The 13,046-nt window shown below is 46.6% G+C and overlaps 1 protein-coding gene and 1 long non-coding RNA gene across 3 annotated transcripts; both read right to left on the bottom strand.

Annotated features, from left to right (window-relative positions):
* Positions 1-5,229: 5,229 nt before the first annotated feature.
* LOC115149404 (uncharacterized) lies at positions 5,230-6,510 on the bottom strand. The gene is made up of 3 exons (XR_003866860.1): positions 6,174-6,510; positions 5,737-6,126; positions 5,230-5,617 (listed from the first exon to the last, which is right to left on the bottom strand). It is a non-coding gene; the product is annotated as an uncharacterized LOC115149404 (long non-coding RNA).
* A 1,507-nt stretch (positions 6,511-8,017) lies between these two features.
* On the bottom strand, positions 8,018-12,699 carry LOC115149401 (NADH dehydrogenase [ubiquinone] 1 alpha subcomplex subunit 8). 2 transcript variants are annotated; one of them, XR_003866858.1, is made up of 5 exons: positions 12,530-12,698; positions 11,419-11,582; positions 9,657-9,822; positions 8,802-9,035; positions 8,018-8,770 (listed from the first exon to the last, which is right to left on the bottom strand). XR_003866858.1 is itself a non-coding variant. In XM_029692228.1 (4 exons), exons 1-4 carry the CDS (start codon positions 12,578-12,580, stop codon positions 8,898-8,900), a joined length of 519 nt encoding a protein of 172 aa, XP_029548088.1. In that variant the 5' UTR covers positions 12,581-12,699; the 3' UTR covers positions 8,018-8,897. The 2 variants fall into 2 exon arrangements, 1 of the variants encoding a protein (XP_029548088.1); XM_029692228.1 differs by having other exon boundaries at positions 8,018-9,035; positions 12,530-12,699.
* Between the last annotated feature and the right edge of the window lie 347 nt (positions 12,700-13,046).

Raw genomic sequence — 13,046 nt, 5'->3', positions numbered from 1 at the left:
ACCTGGCTGCGTCATCAGAGTGCCACCTGGCTGCGTCATCAGAGAGTCACCTGGCTGCGTCATCAGAGAGCCACCTGGCTGCGTCATCAGAGAGTCACCTGGCTGCGTCATCAGAGAGTCACCTGGCTGCGTCATCAGAGTGCCACCTGGCTGCGTCATCAGAGAGTCACCTGGCTGCGTCATCAGAGTGCCACCTGGCTGCGTCATCAGAGAGTCACCTGGCTGCGTCATCAGAGTGCCACCTGGCTGCGTCATCAGAGAGTCACCTGGCTGCGTCATCAGAGTGCCACCTGGCTGCGTCATCAGAGAGTCACCTGGCTGCGTCATCAGAGTCACCTGGCTGCGTCATCAGAGAGTCACCTGGCTGCGTCATCAGAGAGTCACCTGGCTGCGTCATCAGAGGGCCACCTGGCTGCGTCATCAGAGGGCCACCTGGCTGCGTCATCAGAGAGTCACCTGGCTGCGTCATCAGAGAGTCACCTGGCTGCGTCATCAGAGGGCCACCTGGCTGCGTCATCAGAGGGCCACCTGGCTGCGTCATCAGAGAGTCACCTGGCTGCGTCATCAGAGGGCCACCTGGCTCCGTCATCAGAGTGCCACCTGGCTGCGTCATCAGAGTGCCACCTGGCTGCGTCATCAGAGAGTCACCTGGCTGCGTCATCAGAGTGCCACCTGGCTGCGTCATCAGAGAGTCACCTGGCTGCGTCATCAAAGAGTCACCTGGCTGCGTCATCAGAGAGTCACCTGGCTGCGTCATCAGAGTGCCACCTGGCTGCGTCATCAGAGAGTCACCTGGCTGCGTCATCAGAGGGCCACCTGGCTGCGTCATCAGAGGGCCACCTGGCTGCGTCATCAGAGAGTCACCTGGCTGCGTCATCAGAGAGTCACCTGGCTGCGTCATCAGAGGGCCACCTGGCTGCGTCATCAGAGGGCCACCTGGCTGCGTCATCAGAGAGTCACCTGGCTGCGTCATCAGAGGGCCACCTGGCTGCGTCATCAGAGAGTCACCTGGCTGCGTCATCAGAGTGCCACCTGGCTGCGTCATCAGAGAGTCACCTGGCTGCGTCAACAGAGTGCCACCTGGCTGCGTCATCAGAGAGTCACCTGGCTGCGTCATCAGAGTGCCACCTGGCTGCGTCATCAGAGGGCCACCTGGCTGCATCATCAGATTCACCTGGCTGCGTCATCAGAGTCACCTGGCTGCGTCATCAGAGAGTCACCTGGCTGCGTCATCAGAGGGCCACCTGGCTGCGTCATCAGAGTGCCACCTGGCTGCGTCATCAGAGGGCCACCTGGCTGCGTCATCAGAGAGCCACCTGGCTGCGTCATCAGAGAGTCACCTGGCTGCGTCATCAGAGTCACCTGGCTGCGTCATCAGAGGGCCACCTGGCTGCGTCATCAGAGGGCCACCTGGCTGCGTCATCAGAGAGCCACCTGGCTGCGTCATCAGAGAGTCACCTGGCTGCGTCATCAGAGTCACCTGGCTGCGTCATCAGAGGGCCACCTGGCTGCGTCATCAGAGGGCCACCTGGCTGCGTCATCAGAGGGCCACCTGGCTACGTCATCAGAGAGTCACCTGGCTGCGTCATCAGAGTGCCACCTGGCTACATCATCAGAGTCACCTGGCTGCGTCATCAGAGTGCCACCTGGCTACATCATCAGAGGGTCACCTGGCTGCGTCATCAGAGTGCTGTGGGGTGAGAGAGAGCTCACATGCGCTGTCTTGTCTTTGCCCTGCTAACACCTCTCTCACTGAAACACACACACAGCAGTTATTAAATGTTAGCTTAACCAAACCATTCATAAGCATTTGAAAAGGCGTATTTGAAGTGTAAAGCCACTGGAACGCAAACAATGATTCTGTCATCCTCTATGATTCCCTCTTTACAGGGTGGCAGGTAGCCTAGTGGTTAAGAGCAGTGGACCAGTAACCAAAAGGTTGCTGGTTCGAACCCTGAGCCATCAAGGTGGAAAAATCAGCCGTTCTGCCCTTGACCAAGGCAGTTAACCCCCAATAACAACTGCTGTCGGGGCGCCATGGATAAGGCAGCCCCCCCACACCTCTCTGATTCAGAGGGGTTGGGTTAAATGTGGAAAACACATTTCAGTTGTGTGACTGACTAGGTATCCCCCTTTGTGATAACATGAGAATATTATTTTTCTGAGTAATTATTTAATTTATGCGGCATTTAGACACAATATGAATCTGCATATTCAGACACCTTTAAATGATCCTGAAATAACAATACTTTGAAATGTTGATATATTTCTGAAAAGCATTAACTTGCCAAATGAATTCATTCCTCGAGGCCTCCGGGTAGACATTAGAGAAGGTGGGAGGGAAACTAGGGAAAGAAACAGCTTTCTATGTTGGCCTAAACTGTTCCCTGATTTCTATAATTGCTCAGTCAGGACACCAGAGGTTGTGGTGGTTGTGTGGGGTTTGTAGAATACGTCCCTCATGTCAAACACATGACAGTAATCCCATTAAAATGCAAGAATTCTTCCACTGCTAATCATGTTCATGTTATGGGACATGTTTTGCATTACTCCAGAAATGTGCCAGGATTTTTCCAACTTCAGTTGAAAGACATTGGGAGGAGAGCAATGCAACTCTCTCTCTGTTGGCTTAACCAGACCTGGGTTCAGATACTATTTAAAATACGGAGAGTTTGGCTTTAGCCTTACTGGAGTACCTGATTGGCAGGATTTGCCCTTTTAGGACTTTTCTATTGGCTTCATTACAACAGACAAGCTTAATCAAGCACAGTGTAGGTGTATGAAATTATTTCAAATATTATTTGAACCCAGGTCTGTGTTTAACGAGAGAGAGAAGACTAGTCCAGGGATTATTTAGAGTAGATTGGTGGAGATCTGGGGAGTGACTTCCAGTCCCAGATCTCTTTGTACTCTACAAAATGACAATTCCCATGAGTGGCAGAGTCAGACTGGGTATTAAGTCCAACCTGCATGGGAGTTCAAAGCAGGCAAGTACATGTTGAGAAGAAACATTAAAGCAGAAGTCAACCCATGTACGGAACAGAGAGCTCAACAGAGGACTAGAGGATAAACAAATCAAATAGGTCTGCTTGACGAGGTTCATAATGACATTGATACTTTTTTGGCATATTTGCGAGACAAGACAGATTTCTTAGACAAACTAATTTGCATTTTGATTGATTCAACACCCTCATAGCTAAAAGCAATCAAGAACTGACAAAAAATCTAGATGATTGCCTTGACTTAAGAAGTATTTTGAGGGAGCTTTACTACAACTAACAATGAAGGATATTCAGCTATACCAAACACTAAATAGGGAAAAGACACAGTACTTATGAAAATACTTCCTCCTCATAGAATTCCATCCCTGTTCTCCAACATAAGAGGACCTGATGACTGTGAGATTAAAACAATTTGGGCAGAAACTGACTGTTTGTACCCACGAGCCACCGCCACTTCAAATGTTTAATTTGATTCTGTCAAAGTGGTGGACTGAACAATGGGAATATTGACAGTTGGGGAACGTGAATTAGTTTAAGTGTTTTAGCACTGCGGTCTACTGTCCCGAGTGAGCTGTTGCTTTGAGAAAATCCTGTGTTGTATTTCTTTCCTCTGCCAGAGTGGGCTTCCTGCAGCAGGTCAAATTCAACTGTTTGTGGCCTCCCCTTTTCCTGAGGGGCTCTGAGCCGGGCCTGCCACGAGCCACTAGACCCACCCCCCTCTACTAGAGCCACTGGACTCCCCCCTCAACTCCTCTGCCCACCACACGCAGGCAGGCCCTGCCTTGTGCCTCTCGAACCCCTTCCCCTTCATCCCCGTTTGGTCCCCTCCATCCCGCTGCACATCACCCAGGTCAGGACCACCGCTGTCAGACGCTTCCTGCACCAGCCACCGGTACAGACCAGAGACCACATCTCAGGGGATTTCTACAGAAGACAATCACCCCTCTGACAACAATTGAGTTTCTCTTTTCAGGAGAGGATAGGAATGTAGCTATCACAGTAATGTCTCCTGTTGAAGAAGTCTTCTGAATTCAATGGGATCAACCTCATCTGTGATTTGGTTTTAGAGGACAGAGAGACTGTTTTATAGAGGACAGAGAGGCTGTTTTATAGAGGACAGAGAGACTGTTTTATAGAGGACAGAGAGGGTGTTTTATAGAGGACAGAGAGGCTGTTTTATAGAGGACAGAGAGGCTGTTTTATAGAGGACGGAGACGCTGTTTTATAGAGGACAGAGAGGCTGTTTTATAGAGGACAGAGACGCTGTTTTATAGAGGACGGAGACGCTGTTTTATAGAGGACAGAGAGGCTGTTTTATAGAGGACAGAGACGCTGTTTTATAGAGGACAGAGACGCTGTTTTATAGAGAACAGAGAGCCTGTTTTATAGAGGATGAAGAGCCTGTTTTATAGAGGATGAAGAGGCTGTTTTATAGAGGACGGAGACGCTGTTTTATAGAGGATGAAGAGGCTGTTTTATAGAGGACAGAGAGGCTGTTTTATAGAGGATGAAGAGGCTGTTTTATAGAGGACGGAGAGGCTGTTTTATAGAGGACGGAGACGCTGTTTTATAGAGGACAAAGAGGCTGTTTTATAGAGGACAGAGATGCTGTTTTATAGAGGATGGAGAGGCTGTTTTATAGAGGACAGAGAGGCTGTTTTATAGAGGATGGAGAGGCTGTTTTATAGAGGACAGAGAGGCTGTTTTATAGAGGACAGAGACGCTGTTTTATAGAGGACGGAGAGGCTGTTTTATAGAGGATGGAGAGGCTGTTTTATAGAGGACAGAGAGGCTGTTTTATAGAGGACAGAGATGCTGTTTTATAGAGGACGGAGAGACTGTTTTATAGAGGACAGAGAGGCTGTTTTATAGAGGACAGAGAGGCTGTTTTATAGAGGATGAAGTGGCTGTTTTATAGAGGACAGAGAGGCTGTTTTATAGAGGACAGAGACGCTGTTTTATAGAGGACAGAGACGCTGTTTTATAGAGGACAGAGATGCTGTTTTATAGAGGCCAGAGAGCCTGTTTTATAGAGGATTGTTAACACTGTTTTATAGAGGACGAAGAGGCTGTTTTATAGAGGACAGAGATGCTGTTTTATAGAGGACAGAGACGCTGTTTTATGATGAAGAGGCTGTTTTATAGAGGATGAAGAGACTGTTTTATAGAGGATGAAGAGGCTGTTTTATAGAGGATGAAGAGGCTGTTTTATAGAGGATGAAGAGTCTGTTTTATAGAGGATGAAGAGGCTGTTTTATAGAGGATGAAGAGGCTGTTTTATAGAGGATGAAGAGGCTGTTTTATAGAGGATGAAGAGGCTGTTTTATAGAGGATGAAGAGTCTGTTTTATAGAGGATGAAGAGGCTGTTTTATAGAGGATGAAGTGGCTGTGAGAAAAATGTCCAGAATGTCCAGTGACTGGATGTCCTCACTACTTAAAACTGATGATCAAATACAAAAGAAACATTAGTGCACTACCGAGGAAATAGATTGCTATTTGGGATACAACTTCTGTATTCCTGGCAGCAACAGGCAGCCCTGCCTCTCCACCTGCCAAGGACCTCAGACTATACACTGCACTGACAGACCTCAGACTCCACACTGCACTAACAGACCTCAGACTATACACTGCACTGACAGACCTGACTCCACACTGACAGACCTGACTATACACTGCACTAACAGACCTCAGACTACACACTGCACTAACAGACCTGACTCCTCACTAACAGACCTCAGACTATACACTGCACTAACAGACCTGACTCCACACTGCACTGACAGACCTCAGACTATACACTGCACTGACAGACCTCAGACTATACACTGCACTGACAGACCTCAGACTCCACACTGACAGACCTCAGACTCCACACTGCACTAACAGACCTCAGACTATACACTGCACTAACAGACCTGACTATACACTGCACTAACAGACCTCAGACTATACACTGCACTGACATCAGACCTCAGACTATACACTGCACTAACAGACCTGACTATACACTGCACTAACAGACCTCAGACTATACACTGCACTGACAGACCTGACTATACACTGCACTGACAGACCTCAGACTATACACTGCACTGACAGACCTCAGACTCCACACTGACAGACCTCAGACTCCACACTGACAGACCTGACTCCACACTGCACTAACAGACCTCAGACTCCACACTGCACTAACAGACCTCAGACTCCACACTGCACTGACATCAGTCCTCTCAGACTCCATTCCTGTTTGGAATTGTTTTTTATTTAAGACTTTTTCTTAACGCTGCATTGTTGGTTAAGGCCTTGTGAGTAAGCATTTCCCTGTAACGTATTTAGCGCATGTGACAGATACAATTTGATTTGTTTTAGCTTTACATATTTACACCTTTATAACCCTAACCCTTTATAATACACTGCTCAAAAAAATAAAGGGAACACTTAAACAACACAATGTAACTCCAAGTCAATCACACTTCTGTGAAATCAAACTGTCCACTTAGGAAGCAACACTGATTGACAATAAATTTCACATGCTGTTGTGCAAATGGAATAGACAACAGGTGGAAATTATAGGCAATTAGCAAGACACCCCCAATAAAGGAGTGGTTCTGCAGGTGGTGACCACAGACCACTTCTCAGTTCCTATGCTTCCTGGCTGATGTTTTGGTCACTTTTGAATGTTGGCTGTGCTTTCACTCTAGTGGTAGCATGAGACGGAGTCTACAACCCACACAAGTGGCTCAGGTAGTGCAGCTCATCCAGGATGGCACATCAATGCGAGCTGTGGCAAGAAGGTTTACTGTGTCTGTCAGCGTAGTGTCCAGAGCATGGAGGCGCTACCAGGAGACAGGCCAGTACATCAGGAGACGTGGAAGAGGCCGTAGGAGGGCAACAACCCAGCAGCAGGACCGCTACCTCCGCCTTTGTGCAAGGAGGAGCACTGCCAGAGCCCTGCAAAATGACCTCCAGCAGGCCACAAATGTGCATGTGTCTGCTCAAACGGTCAGAAACAGACTCCATGACGGTGGTATGAGGGCCCGATGTCCACAGGTGGGGGTTGTGCTTACAGCCCAACACCGTGCAGGACATTTGGCATTTGCCAGAGAACACCAAGATTGGCAAATTCGCCACTGGCACCCTGTGCTCTTCACAGATGAAAGCAGGTTCACACTGAGCACATGTGACAGACGTGACAGAGTCTGGAGACGCCGTGGAGAACCTTCTGCTGCCTGCAACATCCTCTAGCATGATCGGTTTGGCGGTGGGTCAGTCATGGTGTGGGGTGGCATTTCTTTGGGTGGCCGCACAGCTCTCCATGTGCTCACCAGAGGTAGCCTGACTGCCATTAGGTACCGAGATGAGATCCTCAGACCCCTTGTGAGACCATATGCTGGTGCGGTTGGCCCTGGGTTCCTCCTAATGCAAGACAATGCTAGACCTCATGTGGCTGGAGTGTGTCAGCAGTTCCTGCAAGAGGAAGGCATTGATGCTATGGACTGGCCCGCCCGTTCCCCAGACCTGAATCCAATTGAGCACATCTGGGACATCATGTCTCGCTCCATCCACCAACGCCACGTTGCACCACAGACTGTCCAGGAGTTGGCGGATGCTTTAGTCCAGGTCTGGGAGGAGATCCCTCAGGAGACCATGCGCCACCTCATCAGGAGCATGCCCAGGCGTTGTAGGGAGGTCATACAGGCACGTGGAGGCCACACACACTACTGAGCCTCATTTTGACTTGTTTTAAGGACAAAGTTGGATCAGCCTGTAGTGTGGTTTTCCACTTTCATTTTGAGTGTGACTCTAAATCCAGACCTCCATGGGTTGATAAATTGGATTTCCATTGATTATTTTTGTGTGATTTTGTTGTCAGCACATTCAACTATGTAAAGAAAAAAGTATTTAGTAAGATTATTTCATTCATTCAGATCTAGGATATGTTATTTTAGTGTTCCCTTTATTTTTTTGAGCAGTGTATAAAAATACATCAGGAATCACTAAACAAACAAAGGCCTTATGCTTGTTAACATTTTAGTGAAGAGAACACTACAGGTCAGAGTAATATGGTGATTTCCCTGTGGGGACAATAAAGTTTGAGAACCTTTGAGGCCAGTTCCAATACTCGTTAGACAGTTTCTTTGTCAGACTGCGTGTGGATATCAACAGCCTTCTCTCTATACGACTCTGAGGCTTCGTCCCAAATGGCACTCCAGGGATCTGGTCAAAAGTAGTGCACTATATAGGGAATAGGGTGAAATTTGGGATGCAGACTGTCTTTGAACTGACCCCGTCTGTCTTCCCAGGACCATCCTCCAGGTCTCAGGGAGGAAGTGAGCAGGGGGAACAGGAGGAAACTGGACGGGGCTCATGGGTACTGACCCTGAACCCAACAATACAGTTGATGATGACTACACTCCAGGATTTCAAGTGGGAGACAGACACTGTTTCTGTCTGCAAAATCATAACTTAAATCAATGATCTCCTACAGTTTGTAGAAAACGCATTTCCTTGAGTCTTTTGAACCAAACGCAAAAATACAATACATTTCAGCTGAACATGTGTAACATTCTAACTACCAGACAGGAGATTTCTAAACAAGTTCAATATTTAGTATTTATTTCACAACAATAAACACAAGTAGTTTTTGTTCATTCATGATCATTTCTACAACATAGGGACAGGAGATGTGACGATGGCTGGTGCACACAGACGTCCCTTCCTGTCCAACCAGGTCTGATGATGGTGGGTGTGCTGTACTGGACAAGACAGCAGGCATGATGGGAGAGGCTCTGGAGGACTGCCTTCCGGTGTAGGGTGAAGTTGCCCTAGTTTTGCATTCCGCCCCCACTAATGGTTAAGGTGAGGATTGGGGCGGAGGCTGGGAAGATTACCCTTTACCAGCTCCAGAAGAAGAGTCTGCTGCCGTGCTTGGCTGGCTGCAGCTGGCCCTCGATCACAGGGTTGGGCTCCGGCCGGGGTCTCGAGTGGTAAGCATTCTCAGGAAGGGGACGAGAGGTGTCCACCTTTGTCACCTGAAGGGAAACACATGAGCCGAAACGTTAAATAAATCCACAGCGAAGAGGAGACGGGGAGCAGGCTGACTGGTTTGTAGGCCTGTACTAAGAACACAAGTGAAGGTTTTGCTGGTAAAAGAGAAAGCATATTGGGTCAATGAAGATCTGTGTTAACAGGCACAAAGCTGTTTTTAAATGTGAGAGAGTACTGTTTACCTAGCATTTGCACCGCTGGTGGAGGACAGAGGCAAATGGAGAGAACCAACCCGCAGGTAGTATAGGTAAGAGAATGGGAGAGGGTTTTGAACATTCATAATAACAGGAGTTGGACAAAATGAAGGTCCAATCCAATACATAGAGAATGTTCAATCATTGTTTTGTTGTTCCCAAATGTGATCTTTTAATAGAATTGCCCAAAGCTTTATTGAAAGATGATGTCTGGGAGCAGCAGAGAGGTGCCGTGTGGCTCAGTTGGTAGAGCATGGCGTTTATAACACCAGGATTGTGGCTTCAAATCCCACGAGGGACCAGTAAAAAAAAAATACTTATGAAAAATGTGTGGACTCACTACTGTTAAGTCGCTCTGCGTCTACTAAATGAGCAGACTTCTCCTTCTGGTAACAGTTTAAAGGGCCTCACCTTGGACAATTCTCCCAGGTTGGGTCTCTCCCAGCCCAGCTTGTCCTGCACACAACTGTCAAAGGCCTGCTGCTGTTTACGGCACTGACGCAGCTCTGCCAGGTTGGAGTAGTCCAGGCAGGTCCAGTACTCTGTGAAGGACTCAGCACAGCTCCCCTTTATCTGCCTGGAGGAAACATCATGGAAACATCTGATTAGCAAACTGTTGTTGTTTAATTTAACCTTTATTTAACTAGGCAAGTCATTTAAGAACAAATTCTTATTTTACGATGACTGCCTACCCTGGCCAAACCCTCCCCTAACCAGGACGACGCTGGATGAATTGTGCACTGCCCTATGGGACTTCCAATCACGGCCGGTTGTGATACAGCCCGGGATCGAACCAGGGTCTGTAGTGACACTGAGACGCTGCGCCTTAGACCACTGTGCCACTAAGGCGACAATTCAGACAGAATCCCTTCCCCAGGCATCTATTTACTTACTTAAGCCCTCGGTTCTTTTAAGGAGCATAGGCTGTTGACAAATGTCCCCCATTTCACCCAGGCAACTGAAGTGAGTTCTAAATGTAGCACTTTCCCTACATGCTGGACAAGAGTTGGCTTTCTTATGGTCAAATTAACACTTGAGTACATACTATTATGATCCTGGATAAAACTTTTTTTTTTTATAACTATCTAGCTAGCCCTATGTTTATTGACCTTTTTAATGTGGGCAAGGTACCACTTCAAGGTAGGTGTAGGACCTCCAAAAGAATAAACAACCAGTTGTAATTAGAAGTTTGACAAAACCTTGTACTATTACAATAATGCCATCTTTTACCACTCAGCCTATGTTTACATCTGGGAGCAGAACTGTTTATTTGTTCCTGCTTTGGAAGTGGGGTTTTATTTGTGGACCTTACACAGAGCAAGCCTGCATGTCAAACCCAGCCCAATTCACAGACAGATACCAGTCACTGCAGAGGTATGTGCCTGTGTGTCCGGCATTAATAGGTGTTATTAGTGCACAGCGGCCTTCTGTAAACAAAGCCGCCCGTCATGCCCCACAGTGAGACAACCCATGAAAACCAGAAGCCATGGCCATCTCAGTCACCAGATATCAACCCAATTGAACACTTATGGAAGATTCAGAAGCGGCGCATGAGAACTTTTTCCACCACCATCAACGAAACACCAAATGATGGAATTACTTATGGAAGAATGATGTCGAGTCCCTCCAAGAGTTCCATTAAAGCTGTTCTGGCTCGTTGTGGCCCAACGCCATATTAAGACACTAGGTTGGTGTTTCCTTTATTTTGTCAGTTACCTGTATATCCCATGTCTGACAGACAGACAGCATATAGTTAGCCTACCACTCTCTTGACTCTTATTGGTCAGTTGCAGAACAGAAGTGAAATGGAACATGTATGCTTTAAGTTAATCTATTCACCGTGTTGTAAAGGCCGTATAACAAAAAACACCCAGGTTGAGGCTTTATTCGGCTGAAAACTGTTGACAAAACCATGAATCAAAACGTCAGACAGTTCAGCAAAAGCTGCTGATGTGGATCAGTTTCATACAGTAAACATACAGCAGAGTCCTGGCAAGGGTTCACATCTTTTCAATTTCTGTTGTAAAAACACATGCAGGCTTAAGATCTTATATCATCACAACTATTACTGGTCCTTAATGATGCTAAAACAGCCTTAATGTGGCTCATGTGAAACAGACCAACATTTTTCATGTGGGTGTTTTAATAGTCAGTCAACACTATGATTACCTACCTGAAGAAGTTAAGTGCACACTCGTTGACGTTCCTCCCTTCGTTCAGACACTTCCTAGGGTCCTTCTCCTCCCAGCGACAGAGCATGAACTCCTTGTTGGCCTTGTCACACTGTGAGCCATAGTGGTGGGCAGCTCCCTTCAGCACTGCAGACGACACACTGATCTACACAGGGGCGAGGACAGAATGAGACTCTACTCAACACAGACACACATACTGTGTAGACAAGTGTATAGCCTACTTCAATATCAAACCATAAACAGCCGAATATAATGACAAAAGCCAAAGGTGAACATTGTCAGCTATGCTATCTTTGAAATAAAATATTACTTTTTGAGAGCATAAATCTGGTGTATTAGTATTTGGAGTGGGGAGATCAGTTAAAGTACATCAGTGTTTTTGATAATGGCAATCAGAGGGGCAAAAGTTCCTATTTCTTACAGGTCTCATTTTATTCAGTTCAAAACGTATTGCTCAGAATACAAATCACAACATTATATCGATGTCTTTAGATGCACCACAAAACATCAACTGTATTGTTGTTGCAGGCCAACTGAAGTTGCCCTGCAAATGCACTCAAGGACAGTCTAAATATCATAACCGATTGACAGCTAGCCAAAAATACATTTTGATGTGAGACAACTTGAGGGAGGGGAATTCAATTAAACCAAGTAGCTAGCTAGCTAGAACGCATAAAATCACTTCCCATGATAATAGAGTTAGCAAGCTTGCTAGGTATCTTGCATTGTACGGTATCACAACATGTTTTTTAATAACAGCTGTAGCTGTCCCAAACAGGGACTGCTGTACATAAATTAAACGCTACCTAAGTTATAGTACATAGCGAACATTTGCTAGCAAACTTTAACTTTTTACTTCCAGATCACAGCAAGTAACGTTAGCTGACGGTATCACTATCTATGCAATACTTTGCAATCAACACGACACCTAGCAAACGAAAGCTAGTAACCTTGTTGGAAAGCCAGTATTTAACAAGCTTGCTAGCTAACAATAGCCTGCTATGCTAGCTCCAATTGGATTGCTGATTTATCTAGCTAACTTTGCTAGCATTGCTAACCAGATTGTTTGTCAACGTTACGATTCGTTCTTACCTCCTCAACATTCAAGTCATTAAAAGTGGGAACCTCCACCGAACCCGGCATGGTCCGGTTTCTGTCAGATTAATCAAATTGAAAAAAACAATGTGATAAATTCCCCCAACACACTCAAGGTCCTCGTCTAGCTGCAGGACGAGGCCGCAACAAGGAAGGTCAGTGAGTGCATTGCGCATGTCCACAGGTTTGAAACGCATTTCAATGACGTGTAGGAACCGAAAGAATAACACCAAAGATACTGTGATTTACACTGATTTAAACGCTGAGTTATTAACTTGTTTGTTTGGTTTCCTTCTTCATTGGAGATAGAACACCCCGGTGGCGTTTATCCATTTAGTTTTGTCGCCTTGAACAGGTTAATTGGAGGAGCAGGCAGTCGTTTCAATCGCCAGCGTGGACCAGGAGGACACCTGTTAATCCGAGGACGGAGGATTCAACAAGGTATCATACGTGATCCTGATACTAGGATGGGAATAGCGTCATTAAACCTTATTAGTGATAAGCTGACCATTAT

The sequence above is a fragment of the Salmo trutta genome, chromosome 15 (assembly GCF_901001165.1).
Source record: "Salmo trutta chromosome 15, fSalTru1.1, whole genome shotgun sequence".
In the NCBI taxonomy this organism is placed as follows: domain Eukaryota; kingdom Metazoa; phylum Chordata; class Actinopteri; order Salmoniformes; family Salmonidae; genus Salmo; species Salmo trutta.
The sequence above is the reverse complement of the archived record's forward strand: the minus strand, read 5'-3'. Positions and strand labels throughout refer to the sequence as shown.

Bases quoted from the DNA above. Each gene is read 5' to 3' on its own strand.
- LOC115149401 (XM_029692228.1), bottom strand. From the start codon at position 12,580: ATGCCGGGTTCGGTGGAGGTTCCCACTTTTAATGACTTGAATGTTGAG. The intron at 9,823-11,418 runs GTAGGTAATCAT...TGTTTCCTCCAG, and splicing joins TGTGCACTTAACTTCTTCAG to GCAGATAAAGGGGAGCTGTG. The intron at 9,036-9,656 runs GTGAGGCCCTTT...GTTTCCCTTCAG, and splicing joins ACCTGGGAGAATTGTCCAAG to GTGACAAAGGTGGACACCTC.